Source organism: Melampsora larici-populina, assembly GCF_000204055.1.
Source record: "Melampsora larici-populina 98AG31 unplaced genomic scaffold MELLAscaffold_53, whole genome shotgun sequence".
Taxonomy (NCBI): Eukaryota; Fungi; Basidiomycota; class Pucciniomycetes; order Pucciniales; family Melampsoraceae; genus Melampsora; species Melampsora laricis-populina.
Window position 1 is genome coordinate 333706 of NW_006768817.1, and position 23032 is coordinate 356737.

Below are 23032 nucleotides of genomic sequence, written 5' to 3' on the forward strand. Positions count from 1 at the left end.
AATTCCATGGGACACTAGGACCACAAATGATGTGTAATCCAATCATGTTGCGCGTGGTTTACACTCTTGTGCCAACCTTTCTGCAAGATTCCCTCATTAAGTTTTCAATCATGAGCAAGCTGTTTCCCTTCATTGATGTTTATAATCTGGTGTACTGGACAATCACAAACTTTGTTTGGTTTTGATTTCATATTATCTACAGATTTTGAGGACATAAAAGACCTCAAGTGTACAACCATTACTCAGATATTCCATTTTTGCTGAGTCTTGAACTTCTAGGTTAGGTGCACACTCCATGAAGGATTGTTGGAGAACCCCGGCTCAGAACAAGAAGGGTATCATGACTGACCTTTTGATCTCCAGAGGGGGCCGGCGAACGCGCATAGCAGCGCACGAGTATGTTCCTTGATCCTTCATGTCGAGCTCTATCACTCTTTTGTTGAAGGATCAGAGAGCCATTGGACTCAACAAAGTCAATCCCTCTCGCCTCACCAGTAAGTGAGGGCCATATTCAAAGCGCTTTTAGATTCTATCCCAAACTAATTTCCTCTCTCATAAAATTGGAAGTTCTCTCAATCCAATCTAAAAGAACTTGACCAAAACTTTATCCCAGTAGGATGCTACATTTGCCAGCTAAAAGGATCCATAAAGAAGAATATCTAAAGAAATTTCAAAATTCATAAAGTGAATCACTTTGAGAGGTGATAAATTTCTAGGAGCAGCTTTTATGCTTGTCTACATCAGATAAAGACTACGTAACTTCACAATTCCTCAAAACCAATGGAAAAACTTTAAGAAATGAAGGATTCCAAATAGTTGTTACATACTTATGTACAACCACAACCACAAACAATGACCCCCCACCAATACCAAAACCAAAACCTTTTCAAACCAATCTATAATTGATCAACCCAATGCGATATGAATCTTTAAACCTGACCTACTTCCTGAACGTTCAAATCCCCTTTGACCACTCCTTCTACCACCTCTTTAACTTGTAAAAAACTATCAAATGTGAAATGTCGGATTTTTTCTTTTTGACAATGTTTAGCTAAATCATTTCCAGTGCCTTCTTTAACTTTTACAAATAAACAATCAGCTGAACGTGCAGCCGATAAATCTGATACTCCATCACCACAAAAGAATAGAGTCGGTTTAGGTGAAAGTGATCGATATGGTTCTATACATTTATCTTTATCATGTCCGAATCCACTATTAACAAAAAAACGGATATTAGTTTTTGAATTTTTATAAGGTAAGAAGAGAGAGAAAGAGTCAAGATTGTGACTTACGATTCCGGATGACGGTACTTGATTGTCCATTCTCCCGGACCTGAACCTTTGCTAGTATCTACATCATTTGCAACAATTTCGATTTGAGCAGCTGCTTCTACTCCTACCAAGTTTTCAAAAATCGCTCGAATAATCGGTACCATTCCACTAAATATTTTGGTGAAGTTTTTTTGTCCAACCGAAGATACGATCAGTAAGAATTTGAATCACAAAGAAGAGAACTTGGATCGTTTACCTTGAAACGATTACTACTGGAACATCAGCCGACTTTGCCCAATCCAAGAATTCTTTGAAGCCAGGGTCAAGTTTAATATCTAATAATCAAGAAAATCCAATAAGTCAACAAACTAGTTCATTTTCAATCAAATTGAAGTTTTTATAAAAACCCTTACGTTTTTTAACAATTTCTCTACATTCATCAAACGAGTATTTTGAACTAACACTATCAATCATTTCTTTAAACATATCACTAAAAAGATAACCATCATCAATCACTCGAAAATATATATATCTTTGACCCAAATCCATCCATGATTTGATGTTCACATACCGAAAAGTGGCCTTTCCTTCAAGTACATCCAAGTTTCCTTGACGACGTTTTTCTCTTCCGAATCCAAGATTATCTGTCATATGATCATTACTATCCTATTAATCCAAAAAATGCATTCATAATCACCCAATTTATCAGTCATAAAGAATCTAATTTTTTTATCAGATTTCAGTTAAACTGACCTCAGTAGTGATAGTACCTAATGAACAACCCAAGAAATATCACATCAATCCTTTTTCTTTTCAGTACCCATTCAAAGAAAGACTTACCATCAAAATCACTAATTAAAAATATTTCAAAAGAAACAATACATTCGTAAGTAAATCATCTGATGATGAATGATTCTTTTAAAGTAGATAAATTACCTACGAAAAGACAATGAATTTAGCATTTGCATGAGTCAGAGTTGATTCTGCCATTTTGTTTATTTGGTTGGTTGGTTTTTGTGCAACGGGTATTTTTGGAAATGATAGAGATTAAGGAAAAGACGAGTTTGTGGGGATTTGATGGATCAGTGTGGCAAAGGTGTTTGGTTATAAGGTCTTGGTTTATGAAACCCCGATGATGAACGGATCTCAAGATCGATGACTGATTACTCAATTCCGATGATCACCGAGATAGTTTCAAAACTTGAAGTCTTCATGAATCTGATTGATTGAATGATGTCATGACGTAGCGATGTCGTCATTGATAACGGATAAAGTAATTGAATCGATCGATGCTTTTGAAAAATACATTTTATTGAACTACATGTTTCAAAACTACAGTGTGTCATTGAAATCATCTGTTCTGATTCTGAAACTCATTCTATCATTTCATCAACGAGTACCACCACCACCACCACCACCACCACCACCACCAGAACAAATCAACAAATCAACAACAACATCAACCCATCAACCCATCAGACCATCATGAGCTCAATGTTCTTACCATTCCTAAGATCACTTCTAATCACTCCTCAATCTTCAAATCCAGATCCAATCTTACATGTAGTACATCAAACCATCAGAGATCAAGATAGAGGAGGATTTACTACACCAGAAAGACAACAAGATCATTTATCATATCATGATACAGGTTTAAGATCTATCAATGGAGCTAATATCTTATTAGATTCATTAGCCTTAAATCCATTTGCTCAGAAACTGACTCTTAGTCATAATCATTTAGGTGATCTGGGTTTACAACATTTAGTGATCAGATCGAATTCGAATATTAAAGAACTCAATTTAGCTAGTAATCAAATCACTGATATAGGGTTCAATACTTTAGTTAATCATTGGTTATCTTCTAATAATAATAATCAAAATCAAGATCAAACCAATTGTGATTGTGCAACTTCAATCTCTTTAAATGAACTTTATCTTTCAAACAATCAAATCAGTCTATCTCTACAACCTTCACCTTTACTTTATATAAACAACTTATCAGTTCTTTCATTAACTTCGAATCCCATTCATGGTCCTTCATTAGTCTCTTTATTCAGAAACCCATCCTTCTCACCCAAAGCTTTGAAAACCTTACATCTTTCAGCTTGTGCTTTAGATTCGACCGTAGCTTTTGCTTTATCAGGTTGGTTAGAAGATTCCAATCGATCTGGAAGACTTGAATGGTTAGCCGTCAATGGGAATAATTGGGGTGTCATCGGATGTGAAAGAATTGTTTGGTCGCTTGCTAAACCTGGTGGAAACAAAAACTTATTAAGAGTTGAAATGTTGGCATGTAATTTACCTTCTAATCAATCGATTGATCAATTTGGAACTCCGATAGATCGTCCAACTGAACAAGAAGAACTTGAAACATTAAAACAAATGGTCGAATTTGGAACTGATCTTGAAAGAGCTCAAGCAAGAACTGAAATCGATAATGACGGAGGTTGGAAACAACTCTTAGAACGATGTGAGCTACGTAATCAAGTCTTTAGATTAGCAGCACGTAGAGCAGCCTTAGGAGTGATCTCGACAGCTAGGATCGTCTTACTTTCAAAACCTTCAAGTCTCAAAACGTCATCCAAGAATCCCAATATCTTTCATTGGAATAAGTTACCTGAAGAAATCCAATTTCAAATCTGGCGTTGGGTTGCATTACTTTCAGCTTTTCCAGGTTTAGAATCACATTCAATCAATTTTACAAACCAACCTAAACGAACCTCCTTCAAGAGTTTAAACCATCATCATCATAACGAAAATGATCCATTAGAAGATACCTTAAATCAAAGTTTAATCGGCATTCCTGATCCATTAACCACCAAACAATTATTAAACGTTTTAAAATATTCGTCTAATAGGAAAACTTTATTTCAAGAAATCTCATGTCGAAAGAAATTAGAAGTAGAAGTGAAAAAGAAATCGTCTATTGGAACAGAAGGTAGAAATGGACTTAGTGTTTCGAGTCATCATAGACAACTGATCGAAACAAGAAGGTTTGAGGCTGAGAGTGATAAAACTGGTCAAGAAATGGTTCTAAAGGCTTGTGATTGTCAACGATTTGAAGGTCGGATTTGATTGGGAGATCTAGTTTGAAGTCATATCGTTTTTTTTTCTAATTAGCCTCTGTTCAGCTTGAGAGGTTCTTTGCAAGCAATTTCCTTTTGGTGGGTCTTTATGTTGTATTCATTAATGATTAGGTCGCGGGATTGGTTTGAAACTTTCTTGAAACTCGTATGTAAGAAATCTTTTTCTTTTCTTCTTTTCCTTTTTTTCACATGCTTCACTCATCCTATCTAACATCTTAGAGTCTTCTTTCAACTCTTTGGTTTTTGATGTGAGAAGATTGAACTGATATTGATCCTTTGTATCTTTTTTTCAGATTTTTAGATTTTTTTTCTCATCATCAATCATTTATCAGATTTTTCATTTTTTATTTTGGTTTCTTCTTTTTTTTATTTTGATTTTTTGTAAAGACATTGAAAGTCGATTGTAAGTTTTTTTTGATTAAAATCAATTGTAAAATGTTTCTCTTATTGTAAGATTTTAAAACAGTTGAGGTCTTTTTCTTTGGTTTTTCTTTATAGATTGAATGGTTTTTCTTTTTTACAAACAGATGTTGTAATTGATCAAATTTGACTTTCTTTTCTACATTTGCAATATTAGAGTATTCTTGCTAACAATTTACGCATCAATTGTATGTCTGGGAGGTGCAGGTATCCTGCCGGCACCATGCCTCCTACCAATGATCCAGAATCACAAATACCAAAGTCAAAGTGATTGAAGGCCTTTGTCATTCGAATGATTCAAATGATCACAATAAAGGTGTGATGTGTGAAGCAAGACTGGAAATTTCTCATGTTTTGTATTGAACAAGTGCTCAACGTATCCATTCCATTTAGTTTTGGCATCTTTCCACATCTTACTTATCTCCCGATCTTCTCTTTGGATCTTGTATTCCTGTCTTCTGTCCGACCGCTTACGTCAGTCACCAACACGAGAAAATTTGGTCACCTGGGTCCTGCAATAACAATTCCGACGTATTACGTCACTGACATGTCACTCAGAAAGTCCAATGCCGACCTTTTCCGTCAGGCCTAAAATCTGACCAAAGATCGACCTTCTTCCTTCCACACCTCGACCAGCGCTTCCCAGGGTCCTGTTTTGATCATATCAACCATCAACTTTTACGATTCAGTAGTTTTATATCGTTTATTCAGGTCACACAACTATGGCTAGTGCAAGCACTTCAAAAATCGAGGACAATAAATCTCCAACAGGTCCTAGGATCATCGTCACCGGTGCTGCAAACGGGATCGTAAGCCTAAACTGACTTACGATTCAATGAGACAAGCGGTTTTGTAAATCTGATAATAGCTAACTAATCCTTGTTCGCGTTTGATAGGGTGCACATTGTGCTTTACATTTTGCTAAAGTTCATGTAAGAGATCATCCGTTTATGATCTGCCCACGTTTGCTTCCCACTGAGCCAAAGGAGATTCAAGAGGAACATATTGAAAGTACTTCATAGCTGACTACCTTTGATTTTCTCTTTAGAATGCTCGTGTTGCATTACTAGATGATGATATATTATCTTTACGAGCTTTACGACATTTCTTATCAATCAGTCATAGTTCATTATTCCAAACCCGAGGTGAACCAGAAGAAGATGTATTTGAATATTTAGAAGGAGATCAACTTTTATTCTTACCCACTGATTTTACATTAGAAGCTTCAGTGATCGCCTCAATTTCAGAAGTCACAAAGGTTTGGTTAGGTGTAGATGGATTGATTAATAATCCAGGTGGTGGTCCATTAGCTTCATTTAGTGCTAGACCGATCGAACATACTTCTTTAGATGATTTTAATCAAATCGTTCAATCTAATCTATCGTCTCATTGGATCATGGCCAAACATGTTGTAGAAGAACTTTCTAAAACCGGTGGTGCAATCGTTTCAATTGCTTCGACTAGAGGCTTACAGAGTGAACCGGGTTGTAGTGCTGCTTATGCTGCGGCTAAAGGTGGTGTGATCTCTCTGACTCATTCTCTTGCAAGTAATTTCGCAGAACGTCGGGTAAGAGTGAATTGTATTAGTACTGGTTGGATTGATGTAAGAGACGCTATTATGAGTGATGTGATGACTTTTCCAGGGTATGTAGTCATTCCTTGGTGATCCTCTTGGTTTCTTATAAATATCTCAGAGAAACTGATTGGCTACAATATCTTTTGAACCTTCAACTTTGATGCTACAGTACGCCAGTCGTACCACTCAGACCTACAGATCATGCACAACATTGGGCAGGAAGAGTAGGAAGAGGTGAAGATGTAGCTAAATTAGCTTGGTTCTTACTTGATTATACACAAAGTGGATTTATTGATGGAGAAAATTATGTACTGGATGGTGGAATGTCTAAAAAGATGAAGTATTGTTAAAGAAAGAAAAAAAAGTATATTTCGCATTGTGTTGTTTTATTTGTTTTGGCTTATCATCAGATTTTTCTTTATCTTTTGTACTCTTGATAATTTGTGGTGGGCTTTCTTGGCTTTGGTAGGTGTGTATTGTATGCTTTTTTTGTGAGAAGTTTGCAATGTTCCTATTGTTTTTCTTAGTGGCTTCATATTCTGGGATTATAATGCATTTTGTTAAACATTATATGTTATATCTCTTCTTTCTAAAATGTATGTATGCTACCTCTCTACAAAAATCAGATCAGATCCTTGTAGTATTCTTGTTGTTTATATTTTCTCTCGCACTCTTTTGATTTCACCACTGAAAGAGGAAACTGTAGAATTTAGAGATGGGAGGTTCTGGGAATGGCATTTCTTGACAATTTTGTGCTTGTCATTGATTATGTAAGAACATTATTCTCCTCTCATTGCCTTTCTCCAAGGGGCATGAGCAGCTCTGAAGGGTTGTTGTTTGATCTTCGTATACCTGTTGCACTCCTCTGCTTTGCTCTTTTGTCTCTTCTCATACATTTAGTTTTTGCTCCTATCTATATGTATGTAGTCTGATCAAATTCATCATCAAAATTATTTGCCACTGGGATTGCTTTGCAGTATGATTGTTATATTCTTTATACCTTGGCTACCTGCTAGGGTTTCTAAACCAACTACTCCCAATAAGTGCTTAACTATTGTCACTCCTGATTGGTGGTCATGTATTTTTAATGACCAATTGGAAGTTGATATGCTTCAAGTTCTAAGTATGTCTTCTTTTTCAAATCTTGCCATCCTGCTGCTCTTGCACTTTTAATTCATGCAAGCTCACTGGTGGACAGTCTCTCTCCAGCAACACCAAGACTACCTTAGACAATTGTCCGAAACATACAGAGGTGTTAGGTAGATCACATGAGAGTGCTTCAGTTGCAGTATTCGAGAGTGTTGCACTCTTGTAGCATCAAGCTCATCAATTACAGGACTTAAGTAAGTCAGCAAGAAAATGTGATCCAAAAAACCCTGGCATTGGGTTGGGATATGTAGCAGAAGTTATCCTCCCAGACCACTTGGTTCCGGTCTAGAAGATTTTTTGAGGGTTAGGTTTTGCTCCTTTAGTTGAGGAGCTCAGATGATGAACTTGGAGAGCTTTCTTTTTGTGTTGTTGAAGATTCTATGAAAGAGAGCCTTATCTATGATTGATAGTTTTTTTCTTGGTGTTTGAAAGAAAACATCACTGATTTGTGAATGGTTTCAGGTCCTCCCAATACATTTCAATTCAGATCCAGCACTAATCATCAGTGAAACTGATCACAGTTGTGTGACTCTGAGTATCCCTTCTGTCACATCCTTCACATGTATCTTCATCATATCTTTATTCAAGCTCAAGACTGTCAATAAATTTCTTGATCTTTGCATCCTCTGTTTAAGATGTGGGTAGCTGAAGTCAGAAGGGTCTAGATCTAGGTAAGAAATCCTTCCACACGGCTGTGTCTTGGATTGCAGGGAACTGCGGCCATGCAGGTGACATGACCGGAGGGGTGGAGGCTGTGAAGCTCTGTGCAAACATTGGGCAAGAGAGAAATCAGGGTAAATGCGATACATAAATCTTGATAGATACATATTTTCTCTGTAGATTTTCACGTTCGAAAACTTTTAATTGTGTGGAACTCACATGCGAGGCTGAACTACATGCGAGCAACTTCAAACCGCAAATGCTCTTTACTTGTAGGTGTCACTTGGGCTACAATCTGTCACACTTGATTTTTCACTCGTTACGTGTGTCCACAACTTCGAAACCGGTGCGGTGGCTTGATAACCTGTAGGGTTCCCTTCAGTTTCGTCCACCCCGTGCACTACCGGTGAGGTACATCAGAAGTGATTTCATAAAAAACTCACTCCGGCCACCTGACTGAAGCTGCTGTGTTTCTAATGCATGATAAAGGATATATGCTAGTCTAGCTCGAGTGTCATCTGATCCCGTATACGGAATTCGTAATCTATTGTTGACTTACCTCAGTCCATCAGCATCAGCACAAAATATTCATCAATCAAAATATGGCAGCTGTTGAGAATTCAACCTCTACGCCACTAGATCAACCTGAATGCGGTTCGTTGTCACTCCTTTTCCCTCTCGGCTGGATCTCGCATCAGCCTGCGGCTAACGGCAGTGTATCATGCTGAACGCCTGAATAACTAACCGAGTTGTTCTTCCTCTTCCGGGCGATCTTCACAACAATTCACGACATCGCGTACACTGGCGCACTTGTCCGCTCCATTCAACTTCAACCTCGATTGAATTTCATCGCGCGGCTCTATAGGTTCAAGCAATGAGGTAAGTTATCATGATCTTACTACAAAAAACATAGAACACGTCCAGTCATCTAGCTTTGTACAAATTCCATGGTGTCATCCTACCCTTCATTATGCTTTCAAAAGCGCGATACCTTTGACCCTGTAGATTGTACGCTGATCCCTTTACATCTTCGCAATCGTAGTTTAGTGGTCGACTGGGCTTGAGAGTGGGAGCAATTTTTATCATTCTCGTCACATCACTCTTCGGGACACTTTTCCCTATCCTCACTCGACGGTCAAGTTTATTCGTCATCCCGGCGGCCGCATATGAATTTGCAAAATATTTTGGAAGCGGTGTGATAATTGCGACAGCATTCATACATGTGATTACACCATTCTAGTCCATTTTCCTCATTCTGCTACTGACTCATCATATCATTCAATAGCTTCTAGCACCTGCAAATGAAGCCCTGTCTTCGGATTGCTTGACAGGTGCATGGAAAGTATACCCCTGGCCAGAGGCCATCTCTATGATTTCAGTTTTCGTATTGTTCCTTGTTGAAATAATAGTGAGTCAACCATATACTTTCCATGAAAGCAGACCAGAGGCTGATTTTGAGGTAAAATTCTGTCAGGCTTTCCGAGTTGGGACCGCCAGGTTGACTCGGCTGGGCGTCAGATATCACACTCACGGATCTGGCGACCCTGGTCACGCGGATCACAGTCATACCATTGGGGCGGGTGGCGATTTGAGACCAGAGCATGGTGGTGATGATTCTGGACAATCAGTTTTGGGAAAAGTTAGCGATGAAGACCCGGCCGCTGTTACCGCTGCACAGGCCAGTGCCACTGCACAGCTGATAAGCGTGGCCATCCTTGAGATTGGTGTGGTATTTCATAGGTGAGTTCAACACATAGCCTTTTGGCGTCATCCAATTTTGATCTTGGAGTGCTCATTTGGATCTCCTTTTCGTATCCTATAAATCAGTGCGGTCATTGGATTGACTCTGGCCGTAGACCCTCAATTCACAACATTTTTCATTGTGATCATTTTCCACCGTGAGCTCGCCTATCAAGTATCCTGTCTCACCGAAGCACTGATCAAGACTTGATATTTTTTCATCCGTCAGAGATGTTCGAAGGTCTTGGACTTGGATCGAGGCTCTCACAATTACGTCTACCTGCACGATTGCGGTGGCTTCCAGTATCAAGTGGAATGGTTTACTCTTTCGTGACACCACTTGGACTCGCCATTGGATTAGGCGTACGAAACACGTAAGTAGGAAAATTCGGCAACTTCCTCGCTCATATCTATATCTCCAGACTGATCGTTTAAACCAAACTTGAGCAGATACCGACCCGACTCTCCAACAGCGCTCATGGTCTCGGGAACACTGGATGCTTTCTCATCTGGGGTTCTACTTTATACGGGATTGGTCGAACTCCTCGCCCATGACTTCATTTTCAACCGAGAGATGCTGATAGAGTCTTCAAATGGGAAGATGGCCTTTGCAATAGGATCGGTTCTTAGTGGAGCTGCGTGCGTATCAAAATCATCTATTGGAATTTCTTTGGGTGCAATCATCACATTTGGATTCCGAAGTGATGTCCATGTATACAGCCCGTTTGATTTGAAGCTGACATGATATTACTATGGCAACTATTGATTCTTTTAGTATAATGGCTTTATTAGGACGATGGGCTTGACTTTCCTGTTAACTGGCCTCTCACTCCTCACGCTTCTAGTTAAGCCATAGAATTCGCAATCAAGAAAAGAAGTGAGAGCTTGACTATGAAAACACAAGTTGTGAAAATTATCTTACAGTATTCCCCATACACTTTACTTTAGTATTTCTAATAAGTCCCTGTTTATCTTTATAGTGTTTGATACAACTTTTCACCATTTTCATTTCTTCCAACTGTGATCGACCTCATCAGTTTGTTGTAATTTATGAATTTCTAAATTATTATCTATAATCTCATGAAAGTAGGAAAATGATATTACAAAAGCTAACTATACACTCTCCTAGTCCATCAACTTTTGAGGGCATAAATGAGCAAATTTGTGCAATCCCTGAGGCTTCCCTCACAAAAGAAGTGAGAAGTGCTTTTTTGTGTTGATTTCAAGCCTTCATTCTTAGCCTGAGCCATCTTTACACCAAGGCTTTGAGTCAGTACCATACAGATACAAATCCATGAGATCACCTCACAAAGACCAAATTTCTCCAGGCTTGTACAAACTCCACAAGGGAAAGGAAAGGAAAGATTAACACAAACTTCATGATGGGGCAAAGTGCCTTTTGGACATTTTGTATCAGGTGTGGTGGATCACAGCGCATCATAAAATTAAGAAGACTGTTTGTCTATGTAGCGTCTTAGTTCTTGAAGCTGGAGGATCATGTGGAGGAGATCATACAATCATAGAACGAAGTCTGACAGCGGGAGAGCAATCGTCGCAATCAGTGCGATAACAAGTCTCGCAGTCGTGGTCAAGAGAGCCTAGAGGTCAATATCCTTGGGTAGAAGCGGTTTGGACGAAGTCCCGTTTCGGTGGGATAAACCCATAGGGCCTACTATATGGGTTAACAGTTCTGACATGACTCCAGACTCAGCGGCGTTGGCTCAGGCTGGCTAACAAATCTTCCGACCTGCTTTGTTATCGATCGACGAATCAGCTGGGCATCTCAAGATGCAAACTTGTGAACAAGAACCATGAAGGTATGCTCTCATCGGCTGAAGGTGGCCATAAGTTTTCTGTTTATTTATCGCAGCGAGTGAAGTCGACGCAGTCCATATATCGGAATATGCCACAGTGACAGAGACCTCGAAATGCCCACTACCTCCAGTGACACGCTTGCGTTGGAATGGAGCTCATCGCAAAGCTTCAGTGGTAAGTCGGCAGCTAAAAAGCTGCGACGTGTAACACGATATATACTTAGTATTTCGCTTTATTCCCAGCCCGCGGCTCCTGGCAGCAAGCTTGCCTGGCAGAACAATCCTGAAACCTGTCATACTGCGCGTTTGGAAACGCGTTTGAGGGCGCCAAGGGTGTAGCAGAGCGTCTTTCTCAAAATGTCTAAAATCGATACTCTGCCTCTATCTTATGATGTATCCTGAGCCTCCATTCCCATCTTTGGAGCTTGGACATCACTAACCCACTCGAACATCATTCGGCGTCACCAAAGCCAACTGATCCATTTGTTACCTCAAAACACATTCACTCATTCATTCAATCAACATTCACTCATTTCTTGGGCATCAACGCAGAACCCGCTCGCCGATTTCTTCCTTCCATAGAAGATCTAAAATCTATCATTCCTTAAATCAAACTTGATCACGGGACATTTTGAATAAAGCTACTAAAGATGGTATCGAATTTGTTATTAATTTCCACATTCGCTGGAGGACTTGTACATGGTCACATGGAGAAACGAGACGTCCCTCCTCCCAATGTCGGCAATAATACCAACACGACCAGTCCGCTTCCAGTTACCACTATTGAGACCAACTACACACCACCTGCTTTCCAGATTCCACCACCGACAGTCAATTGGTCGGACCCATGTGCAATCGTACCGATTCAGCCTGATACATGGGCTCGACTTAAGCTTGATGATTACTTGGCTAACTATCCTGGGGGTCGAAATATGTCTCTAGCGGTTAGTGTCTCCTCATCATATGTCAAAGTGGAAAAATCAAATCTGTCGAACGTAAACATCCATGATTACTATGATCTAATCTTCCCCACTGTCTTCCTTCAGGAATTTGCTTCGTCGAGAGGCGTTGACAACTTTGTATGCGGAATTGGCGAGACTTGTAATGCGGGACAGGTGAGCGGACAGAACACTTCCAGCCACATTCCCTTGCTTCTTGTATACAGCTATTGACTCTAGATCACAGCCCTGTTTTCCTATCAAAGGGCCTGATTGGGAAGTATTTTATGCCTTACAAGGGTGGAACTTGATAAGAAACACATTGTACGGCGCCATCGGCACAGCGGTCAGTATAACACAATGTAAGTTTCTAGGTCTGCAATCATAAAGACGAGCAGACTCTAACTCAATGAACCATAATCTTGCGCATATAAGCCATCTCGTCCTCACTGGTCACGGATCTTTACAAGCCCCTCAAACGTAGCCCGCTTTGGAAGCTCAATGATATATTCTCAATAGCCGCAGGTATTGCTGCACTCATTGCTTCAGTCGCAATTGCCTGGCCTGGTACCTTGCTTGCCATGGGAATTTGGTATTCTATCAACGCACTTCTTGGTATCGGTCAAGGAGCGATCGGAATGACATTACTTGGAGAGAACTGGAAGGAAATTCCAGATCAATTCTCTAGAGTAAGATTCAAAGATTATTCAAAGAGATTTTACAGACCTAGATTCATGATTCATGATAACTCATGAGATTTGTTTATCTTTTTCTTCAGTGGTCACAATACGCATGGTACCTTGGAAAATGGCAAGGTTTAGCACAAGAAGCGCTAAGCAATCAGACAACAGCAGTCCTCAATGCGGGCATCAGTACACCTGAAGGTATTTCAGGTGTTCTTAAAGGTGGAGCATACTTCATTCCTGTGAAGGCTCGACAAATGTCCGAGGTAGAGAACGAGATCTCTACCAGCGCAACCGCTCGAATCTTGACCCAGATCATTCGTGATTACGTGAGTCTCAACCTAATGATCGAACTTGATGAGATAACATAAGAATCTGATCAAATGGTGTTACTTTGAACAGGGTGGATTCGTCACAGTATCTGTACGCTATCTACGCTTCATGCTTCATAAGCAGCTATCTATAAAAATTTATTGGATTGTCTCTCTTCTCGGAATATAGGAAGGTTGTGACGGTAAAGGTCCAAACGGTGCTTGGGAGGATCCGGATTCAATCTCCTACTGCTATCCAAACAAAACGTAATCCATGAATCTTTCCTATGGCGTTTTTTCAAATCTTTCTTTCCACTGACAAACAACTCACACGTGGATCTTTTTTACCGTATATTTTCAGGATGATGAATGTCATCAGACATAAGGGAAAGAAAGCTGTCAACACTTGGTACCATGGATCCCTGATCAACTCGACCTACGGATTCACGGCTGAATACATCACTACTCAAGCTTGGGAATGTCAACAAATGCACGGAGTAGGCGGCCCAAACCCTTACAACGATACGTAAGCTGTTTAAATACTTTGATAATGACAAATAGATGTGTCTCTCATCTATATCTCGAAAACAAACCAAAATAGCGCATTCCCGACCAACAGTAACTCTACTTGCGTCATGGACCTGCCTGTGTGCGATCTACGAAGTCATAGTAAGTTGCTTGAACAAATTCCCAATGTATAAATGCTGATGATGGTCATCATTATCTTTTGCCGTGACTTTTTAGAGATGCGTAAAGCTGTAGAGAAGCACGGAACAGTCGAAGCTTGTAGAAAGGTAGCCCATATACCTATCTAGGCAGATTTTGAGACATTTTCTAGTGATTTCTTTCAAAAGGAGCTTTTAGATATATTATTTATCAAACTCTTTCCAGTACTTTGAGCGTGTTTTTCTTCGAGTTGATTGATCTAGAGCAAGAAATCAATTTTTACCATCTTTAGGCTTATAGATTAGATGTCATTGTAGGCAACGATCCTGTCTATGACTACCACTGTTCCTAGTGGAATCTTTATCGCAGGAAAACAATGTCATGTTTTGACTCTTCCATCCAGGTAGAATCATTTCGCTCTCAATCACTCGCATGTTTTATGACTTTATCCAATTCCTAGAAACACCAAAAGCGTTCAAGTAACTGGGCTAAAACTTTTTGTATATATTGACATGACCAAAAAACAAACAATACCCAACGGGGTGGCTAGTGGTACATGACATATATTGAACAATGATGACAAAAATGACAAATTAGCTTCAAAGATAACTTGCCAATTTTCTCAACTTTACAATGATGATGATGATTTGAAAATATAGACAACATTGGTAACGAGAAATAAATGGTATAAGTAAGACAAAGGTAAACAGGATTATCATTTTACCAAGTGGTACATTGACCACAATGACCGACCCCGACAATTACTCAAAGTACCTAATTTTCATCCTTTCGATATTCCAATCAGTAAATAACGAGTTACCTTAGGGTACGTTTGGTTGCGATTACGAATTGTAAACTCCGTTTGACCCCAGGTACATTGCCCCGGGGCAAATGAGTTTATTGTTCAAATTGATTTTTCATCAAATAAACTCCGTTTAGGGTACATTGAAGAAAATCACGTTTGGTTGAAAATCCCAACCAGATGTATATAGTAAACTCAGGTAAACTCTCTTTGAAGTTTTCTCACCTCAGCTCACCTCACTTCACAATCTACCACTCCACATCCACCCATATGGATGTCCTCTGGTGATCTCCAATACAATTAATGATCATATGATATGACCTTTGTCCCCATCCGACCATTTTTTTTCCCGAACACGCTCGCGATAACAGAAACGTCACCAAATTCAACTCCACCACTTCCTATTTATCTCATCTTTCAAGAGTGATTTGTTTTGGAATTTTTTGAAGTTCAACAATTGATTGATATTGACTGATTGAATGGAATTGGATGATTGATTGGTTTTGAAAAATTGATTCAAATTGACCGATTGGTTGAAATCACACAATTGACTGGAAATTGGATCGATAACTCGTTCCTTCAATCAAAATTGGTTTTCGAGATTTCATTTGTACAATCACAAAAGAGAATAACTTTTTACACAGAAAAATCAATTCAATTCTAGATTCATACTTGAGAAACAAAAGATAGATTTGAGAAGATGATTGGTCAGATAAAAGCAGAAGGAAATGGCTGCCAGGCGCGAGGAGTAGAGGTGAAAATTGGCTTGTGAGTCTTGAGTATGATGGTGTAGTGTTAAAGATGTTGATTGAGTCAAAGAACAAACATCTTATGCAGTGAATACATATTGGATCGATTGATGAGAAGGGTTGAAGTCTTTCGAAATGAAATTTTCTCAAGTACAAAAGGGAGTTTATTTCACGGATAAACTCCCTTTTGGCGTTTATCCAAAGTCCCGTTTTAAACTCCTTTTGGGACGGGGAAGGAGTTTATTTCTGGGTACCATAAGTGGTCCCAAACGTGTTTTTTTAACAGCGATTATTTTGCAAAATAATCGCTATTATTCAAAATAATCGCCAAAAATAATCGCTACCAAACGTACCCTTACCTTCAACAGTCCAATCAAGCTCCTCACGTGATTCTTATATAACGTCTCCTCAATTTAAAATCCACTTGACATACTTCAATTCTTTTCAGACGGGATTTTGCTTACCTCTGATCTCCCAATACAGAACTTCAACCACTGATTTTGCTACAATTTGATTCGTACTCCTATCAAAACTTCACCCGCTTGATGGTCGATTGGAAATTTATGAACTCCCAGATAGCTTCAAAATCACTCTGTCTGTCTAACTAGAGCCATCCCGTTTCCTGCTTCTCTTCTAAGTGAGATTGAGTACATTATATTGTTGCGAATTTGGCACCGGTCTCTCACAGAAGGTGCTATGTCCGAGTGGTTAAGGAGACGCCCTGCTAAGGCGTTGGGTTCTGCCCGCGCGAGTTCGAATCTCGTTGGCATCGTTTTTTGGTGCTTCTAATGAGGCTGTGGTGTTTGGGTGGGGGGGTTGGTCTTCTTCCTTGATGGTTGAGGACAACTGGGAAAGACAAGTGCAATGATTTGTAATGGTCAGTATTTTTGCGGACCAGGGGAATTCAAGGTGGAAAGAGTAGTCCGTCTAGTCAAAAGATCAATTTATGAAGCTCTTGTGCGTAGAACTGTTGTATTTTGTGGTTTTGACGGAGGTAGCAGGTTTTGAGGACATTATGGGCGGATAATTGCTGCAGTAAAATTCCATTCCGGTATTGATGAAGCCCAATCCATGACACATGTAATTATCTCTCAACTGCGCCTACATCAACACAAGTCTACAATGATTTGAACATGATGAAAGTATAGAGCAAGAGAAAACACAAGGAAGTTTATGGTACAGATTCAAAGAGTGCACATTCTAACTTGGACGTCAAAGGCACTTCAATACTAGCTTCTTTAAGGAATAGTGGAGTTGTTCTAGGTCTTCTAAACTTTTATAGTATTTGTTGGCACTCATTCTACTACTAGATCAACTTCAAACAAGCTGATCATGTTTAGAATTCAAGTTTCTTTGTTTTGATGAAAGAATCTTTCTGAAACCTGAATAAGGTAAATTGTCTTGATATCTGGTCCTTGTCTCCTGAGAGCTACTATTGAGGCAAACAATGTATAAAAACTTTTATTTCCTTCTGATTGCCATGAATTGATGTGAAGTTCATAGAATGGAATTGACTTTTAAAAGGGGAAGGTGGAATTTCGCACCCACCCTTTTAGTATTATACCAGGTAGGTCTTTGGAAGGAATTGAGTGTAATACTAAAACTCCAAAAAGAATCACTTTTCTTGGTTGAACATTTTTTAACTCGTGTTAAATCACCCTGTGTAAACAAAGCTGTACAAAAACCCAGAACCTTGGAGAGATTACTGGTTTTTCAAAAGTGAGCCTGGTAATGCCCAGCATAAATTCCACCAATCCACTAGAATTGCACAGGTACACAGCACTTCATGGGTTCACAGTACTTTGAGGTTGTCAATAAATAGCCACGTTTGAAAACCCGGCATGTAGGTGGTAATTGCATTGGATAGATGACCACCTGTGTAAGGATCTGATTTTTGATCTGGCTGTGCCAACACCTCTTCCATCTGGCAGCCAGCTAGCCTGGAAATAGATACCGGTGTTGTCACTACAGACAACCCCTAAACCCTTGTGCAATGCAGCGGAACTCACCCTACTTCTGTTGCGCCTCGCAGCCTCCACAATGAGCAGGAGAACAAAAACTGCTATTCATCTATGGTAGACAAAAAGAAAATTTCATAATCACTATGATCTTGATAATGTTTTGATGCTGCTCAGAGATTATTTATACTTTGTGTATTTATATTCTCAAGTGATAGCACATGGTTTTGATCATATTCTAAAGATAATAATCTGACCTGAAAATAAACTCATTAAATCAGAAAACTTTGCCTGAAAATAAACGCTATCTTCAAATAAATATCAGGCCAGTGATTATCATGGACTTTCTCCTGAATTTTGTAAATAGAACAATTTTATTCTTTGGTATTGAGTTCATATATGATTTCAAAGTATTCAAGATTGAAATGATATTAATGTCTAGCAAATCATTGATAAGATATTTTAAAGTACTTGATACAATACTAACATTCTAACATTTTACGATTCCTATAAATCATATACCCAAACTTGAAGGAAACATCACAGATCTTCACAACTTGCTTCTCCTGATTTACACTATCCAAACCACTTCAGATCACTCTATAAAAAGAAATGCCAATCATCCTACCCACCAAATACGTATAGAAGAATTCAAAAATCCTTTTTTAAATGTACCTTGAACAGCCTTGATGATTTAAACCACAAAACAAAACCAAGAAAAAACGATCAAATCTGTTTCAATATTTGTCTTCAAGATTCTTTAGATAGTTTTTTTTCTTCAAGTTCAATTGAAAAAAACGTATAAAACAACTTGATTAGATTTACGTAAGAATCAAGATATCATGATCAAGATGTTGATCAAAGTGGGGATGAAGATGAAACTCCTAATTCTAAACTGAATCTAATTTTGAATTTGTGTTTACCCGCAAAAAAAACTTATTCATGACATTCGCCACTTTGTTGCAATACATATTTTATTCTGATCCATGATGCGATCCTCGATAATTACGTAAATCTATGATGGTCACTTTGAGTAATTGAAGATTATAGCTTATATCTGAGTTTTAATGATGTGGGTCTTAAATCATATCCATCACTTATCTGAACTTAAAGTTCATGGAACACCAATATTCTTCAGATAAATTAAATGTTTAGATACGGAAGTTGAGATTGAACATGTGCTTTGGTGTATGGTTTATCTATTTTTGAACGGTCTGGAGACTAGAGGTCATTCTTGATCAATCATCATCATCTCTACATAAAACAATTCCTCAAAGATCATGTTTTAAGAGGATCGTCCACTTCCTTTGGTCAAGTTTAACTGTTTAAAAGACTTGTTACAAATCATCAATTTGGTTGCTCAACCATATGGCATTCTAATAATCTTTGAATGATCATGCCCACCAAGGGGTCAATTTTCAACATAAGATCTGAATGATAGGTTGTCAATCAATTTGGTTGATCAAAGTGAAATTGGTTATTCTTGATGATGAATAAGATGAAAGATGCAAAGTTTTTGAAATTCTTTATTGATTGATTGAGGAAATGAACTTGAATGTAAACTTTGAATTTACAAATAAACAGTTGACTTTGAGAATTTGAATCGTTTTGTCCTTTCCCTCGCTCACTCCCGAGTGTCTCTCGAGAAAGGTTCATTTGATTCGTTACCTTTTGACGACCGATCTATGCACAATTTGTTGCTGAATCAAAACTCCTTCAAATTTAACAAACAAAATCAGATTAATTCTGAAATTAGAACTCTAAACCTAGCTAGCTACTTAAATGCTAAATTCTAGTACAGCTAGACTTACATAAACCATTTTTGATTTCATCCCTGTGCAGTTCACAGAGTGTCAGTCTTGAGTTTGAGTCTGTGATATTTGAATTTTAATCCAAAAAAAAAAAGAAAAAGAAAAAGAAATTCATCAAATCTTTTTAACCAAACTTCAACTTCTCGCATCTATTGGATTGGTTTTGATTGATTTGAAGCAGGTTCAGTTAGTTCTTTTTACTTGTTTGAGTTTGTTTTGATGACTTTTATTTCAATTCACTTTTGACCTTCTTTTGTTTTCATTATAATCATCATCATCATCATCATCATCATCATCATCATAAGAACCTAACCACTAAATCGAAGAAACTATCAAAATTCAATTGAGAAACTAGAATAAGACTAGAAACCTCATCCAAGAAACTCAGTACATCACCAAGAAGCCTTTTTTTTTTCTTCTTCTTCAAAACCACCAATCAATCATCCATCCATCCATTCATCCATTCATCCTCCTTTACCTCTCAATCTCTCTTCTCCTTCCTTCTCTCAATCAATTCATCAAATTCTCAATTTTCAATCAACCAACGAACCAAAATAACAAGGATTCAAGTCGATCGAATACCTCACCTTCATCTCTCATCTCTTCGATCGATCAAATCAATCTAATTTACTTTTCAGTATGTCTTTCATTTCTCTTGTTTCATCTATCTATCAATCCATCTCATCCGCTGTTCTGATTGGTCTCATCTCTATTAGCTTGGATATTCATAACTCAAAAGATCACAAACGATGGCAGAACAGGGTGGACCAGAGATCGACCTTGACTCAGTGATTGATAGACTATTAGAAGGTCAGTTCTTCTCTTCTTCTCATTCGCGTCTCTCTCTTCGCCTTCTCTTTCGTTCAACCCATCTTCTTGATGAACAAGAGAATCGCGATCAAGGAATCGATTCGGAAAACGATATGACCTTTTATATTCCTTTTCTTCCATCACGCCTCACATCGCGACACAACATCATTAACCATTTGCTTCTTTACCTCTTTCACGTCTTGTCGTTTAGTGCGAGGAAATCGACCTGGTAAACAGGTCCAATTACAAGAATACGAAATCAAGTTTCTGTGTACGCGAGCTCGAGAGATCTTCATTAATCAACCCATCTTACTCGAACTAGAAGCTCCTATCAAGATCTGTGGTAAGTCTCTCTTCAGCATAGCTCTATCAATCACTGGACTCTGTATTGAGCCTTCCAAACCACCCGGATTTCTCGATCTTCTCAGGTGATATTCACGGCCAGTATTACGATCTACTTCGTTTGTTCGAATACGGTGGTTTCCCTCCTGAAGCCAATTATCTATTCCTTGGAGATTATGTGGATCGTGGAAAACAATCACTTGAAACGATTTGTCTGTTATTGGCTTACAAGATTAAATATCCTGAAAACTTCTTTATCTTACGCGGTAATCATGAATGTGCTAGTATTAATCGGATATATGGTTTCTATGACGAATGTAAGCCTTTCCTTTACCATACCGAACCGACAGACGAGAGATTCTAACGTGGTCACGGAGGTGTGTTAGGCAAGAGGAGATATAATATCAAGCTCTGGAAAACTTTCACAGATTGTTTCAATTGTCTTCCGATCGCGGCTATTATCGATGAAAAGATCTTTACGATGCATGGTGGCTTGAGTCCCGATTTACAGAGCATGGAACAGATCAGAAGGGTTATGAGGCCTACAGACGTACCTGATACCGGTACGATCAAGTCTCAAGTTGAAGCCATCGTTCAACACTCACTCATGCCATAACCTTGTTCGTTTTACACTAGGTTTACTTTGCGACCTACTTTGGTCAGATCCTGACAAAGACATCACCGGATGGTCAGAAAACGATCGAGGTGTCTCATTTACGTTTGGACCTGATGTAGTCACTAGGTTTTTACAGAAACATGACATGGATTTGATTTGCCGAGCACATCAAGTTGTGGAAGATGGTTATGAATTCTTTGCCAAACGTCAACTCGTCACCCTTTTCTCGGCTCCAAATTACTGTGGTGAATTTGATAATGCGGGTGCCATGATGAGTGTAGATGAGACCTTGTTATGTAGTTTCCAGGTTGGTGCTTTCTTCCTTGCATCATTATCATTAGCATTATACTGAATCCACTCTGTTTTTGTACTAGATTTTGAAACCCGCAGAGAAAAAACAGAAGTTCATGTATGCTGGTATGAACTCTGGTAGACCGGTTACTCCACCACGAAAACAGAAGAAGAAAGATGGTAAACCTGCATAAAAGACACGCCGCATAAAGCTATGTGATATGACTATATGTGAGGGCACGAGACAGAAAAAGTTTTTTTTTAATTTTTCAAGTTTTTCCTTAAACTTTTTCTTTTGGTTTGGTTTGTGTGTTTAATGATGTTTTTTTGTTATGTTTTTTTTGTTGTGTGTGTGTTGTGTGCTTTTGTTTTCTGGATCATTTCTTTTTTGATTTCTTTTTTGATTTCTCTTTTTCTACTCCTTTCTTTTTCTATTCTTTACATTGGGTTTTCACATATATCTATCTATATAAATATATATATATATTTGTTTTCACAAATCAAAACCAAATTCACAAACAAACAAACCAAGCTTTTGAAGAAATTTCTAAGAAAACATCATAATGACTTTTTTTTTCGGAGGTCTTTTTCTTTTTTTTTTTCGACTTGATCAGTTTCTTGAGAATGGATGAAGAGATTTGCAACTTAATTTCTTTCTTTTTCTTTCTTTTTTGTGGGTTGTTGAAAAGTTGAGTGTACTTTTACTTTGGTTCATCATTTGTGAAGCCTCTAAGGGGTTCAGGGTTGGGTAGAGATTTAGACACAGCATGATGGGTGCTGTTGTCTTATGAAATCCTCTGATGATTCAAGAAGATTACTCATAGCTTGTTGCCCTGATCCAGTGATGTTGCAGTATTGGAGTTTTCATTTGGATCAGAGTGGCAAATAAAGTATCAATGTTATGTTTACCTGTGGATTGCTCTTTTGTACCAGAGCAAAATTGCTCAGCTCATTTGTTCTCTTGATTTCAAATGTCTGATGTTACTCAAAGTGTAGAACAACCAAGATCTAGCCACAAATCTCATAAGCCAATTCATCCTTCTTACAAGGCTAAACAGGATGATCCTTATTAATGACACTGGTTTAAAGATTTTTAACATCTCATTCATGTATTCAATAGTTGTTTTATTCTACACTTTTTGTATGTTTTTTTGGGTGATAAATGGATTAAAGATGAGGAGATATATGAGATATATATTGTTTATGAGAAACCATTTTTACAATTTTTCTTTGAAGAGAATTGGCAGACATGAATTTGGTCTAGAATAAATTTATTTGAGATATACTCATTAAAGTGTATGATTCAACTATGAAATCTTATATCATATTTCATACT

General features: G+C 38.3%; 6 protein-coding genes across 6 annotated transcripts; 5 read left to right on the top strand and 1 right to left on the bottom strand.

Moving 5' to 3' along the window:
- Positions 1-681: 681 nt before the first annotated feature.
- On the bottom strand, positions 682-2261 carry MELLADRAFT_79119 (uncharacterized protein; the record flags this gene model as incomplete). Its single annotated transcript, XM_007415766.1, has 8 exons — positions 682-1212; positions 1293-1439; positions 1528-1606; positions 1685-1761; positions 1843-1937; positions 2025-2041; positions 2112-2122; positions 2212-2261. The coding sequence occupies 8 exons, from the start codon at positions 2259-2261 to the stop codon at positions 930-932; spliced, it is 759 nt and encodes a 252-aa protein (XP_007415828.1).
- A 331-nt stretch (positions 2262-2592) lies between these two features.
- On the top strand, positions 2593-4349 carry MELLADRAFT_92863 (uncharacterized protein; the record flags this gene model as incomplete). The annotated part of the gene is made up of 3 exons (XM_007415686.1): positions 2593-2612; positions 2669-3948; positions 4045-4349. 3 exons carry the CDS (start codon positions 2593-2595, stop codon positions 4347-4349), a joined length of 1605 nt encoding a protein of 534 aa, XP_007415748.1.
- A 1087-nt stretch (positions 4350-5436) lies between these two features.
- On the top strand, positions 5437-6881 carry MELLADRAFT_73096 (uncharacterized protein; the record flags this gene model as incomplete). The annotated part of the gene is made up of 4 exons (XM_007415687.1): positions 5437-5589; positions 5677-5712; positions 5829-6424; positions 6526-6881. The coding sequence occupies 4 exons, from the start codon at positions 5503-5505 to the stop codon at positions 6704-6706; spliced, it is 900 nt and encodes a 299-aa protein (XP_007415749.1).
- A 1886-nt stretch (positions 6882-8767) lies between these two features.
- Positions 8768-10711, top strand: MELLADRAFT_92865 (uncharacterized protein; the record flags this gene model as incomplete). Its single annotated transcript, XM_007415688.1, has 9 exons — positions 8768-8819; positions 9031-9044; positions 9208-9387; positions 9451-9573; positions 9640-9905; positions 9993-10063; positions 10135-10279; positions 10356-10544; positions 10681-10711. 9 exons carry the CDS (start codon positions 8768-8770, stop codon positions 10709-10711), a joined length of 1071 nt encoding a protein of 356 aa, XP_007415750.1.
- A 1658-nt stretch (positions 10712-12369) lies between these two features.
- On the top strand, positions 12370-14707 carry MELLADRAFT_67414 (uncharacterized protein; the record flags this gene model as incomplete). Its single annotated transcript, XM_007415689.1, has 9 exons — positions 12370-12834; positions 12905-13019; positions 13177-13346; positions 13436-13669; positions 13743-13763; positions 13842-13918; positions 14013-14177; positions 14253-14320; positions 14670-14707. The coding sequence occupies 9 exons, from the start codon at positions 12370-12372 to the stop codon at positions 14705-14707; spliced, it is 1353 nt and encodes a 450-aa protein (XP_007415751.1).
- Positions 14708-20386: 5679 nt separating this feature from the next.
- On the top strand, positions 20387-21890 carry MELLADRAFT_92867 (uncharacterized protein; the record flags this gene model as incomplete). Its single annotated transcript, XM_007415690.1, has 6 exons — positions 20387-20447; positions 20659-20790; positions 20876-21106; positions 21176-21352; positions 21426-21712; positions 21780-21890. The coding sequence occupies 6 exons, from the start codon at positions 20387-20389 to the stop codon at positions 21888-21890; spliced, it is 999 nt and encodes a 332-aa protein (XP_007415752.1).
- Between the last annotated feature and the right edge of the window lie 1142 nt (positions 21891-23032).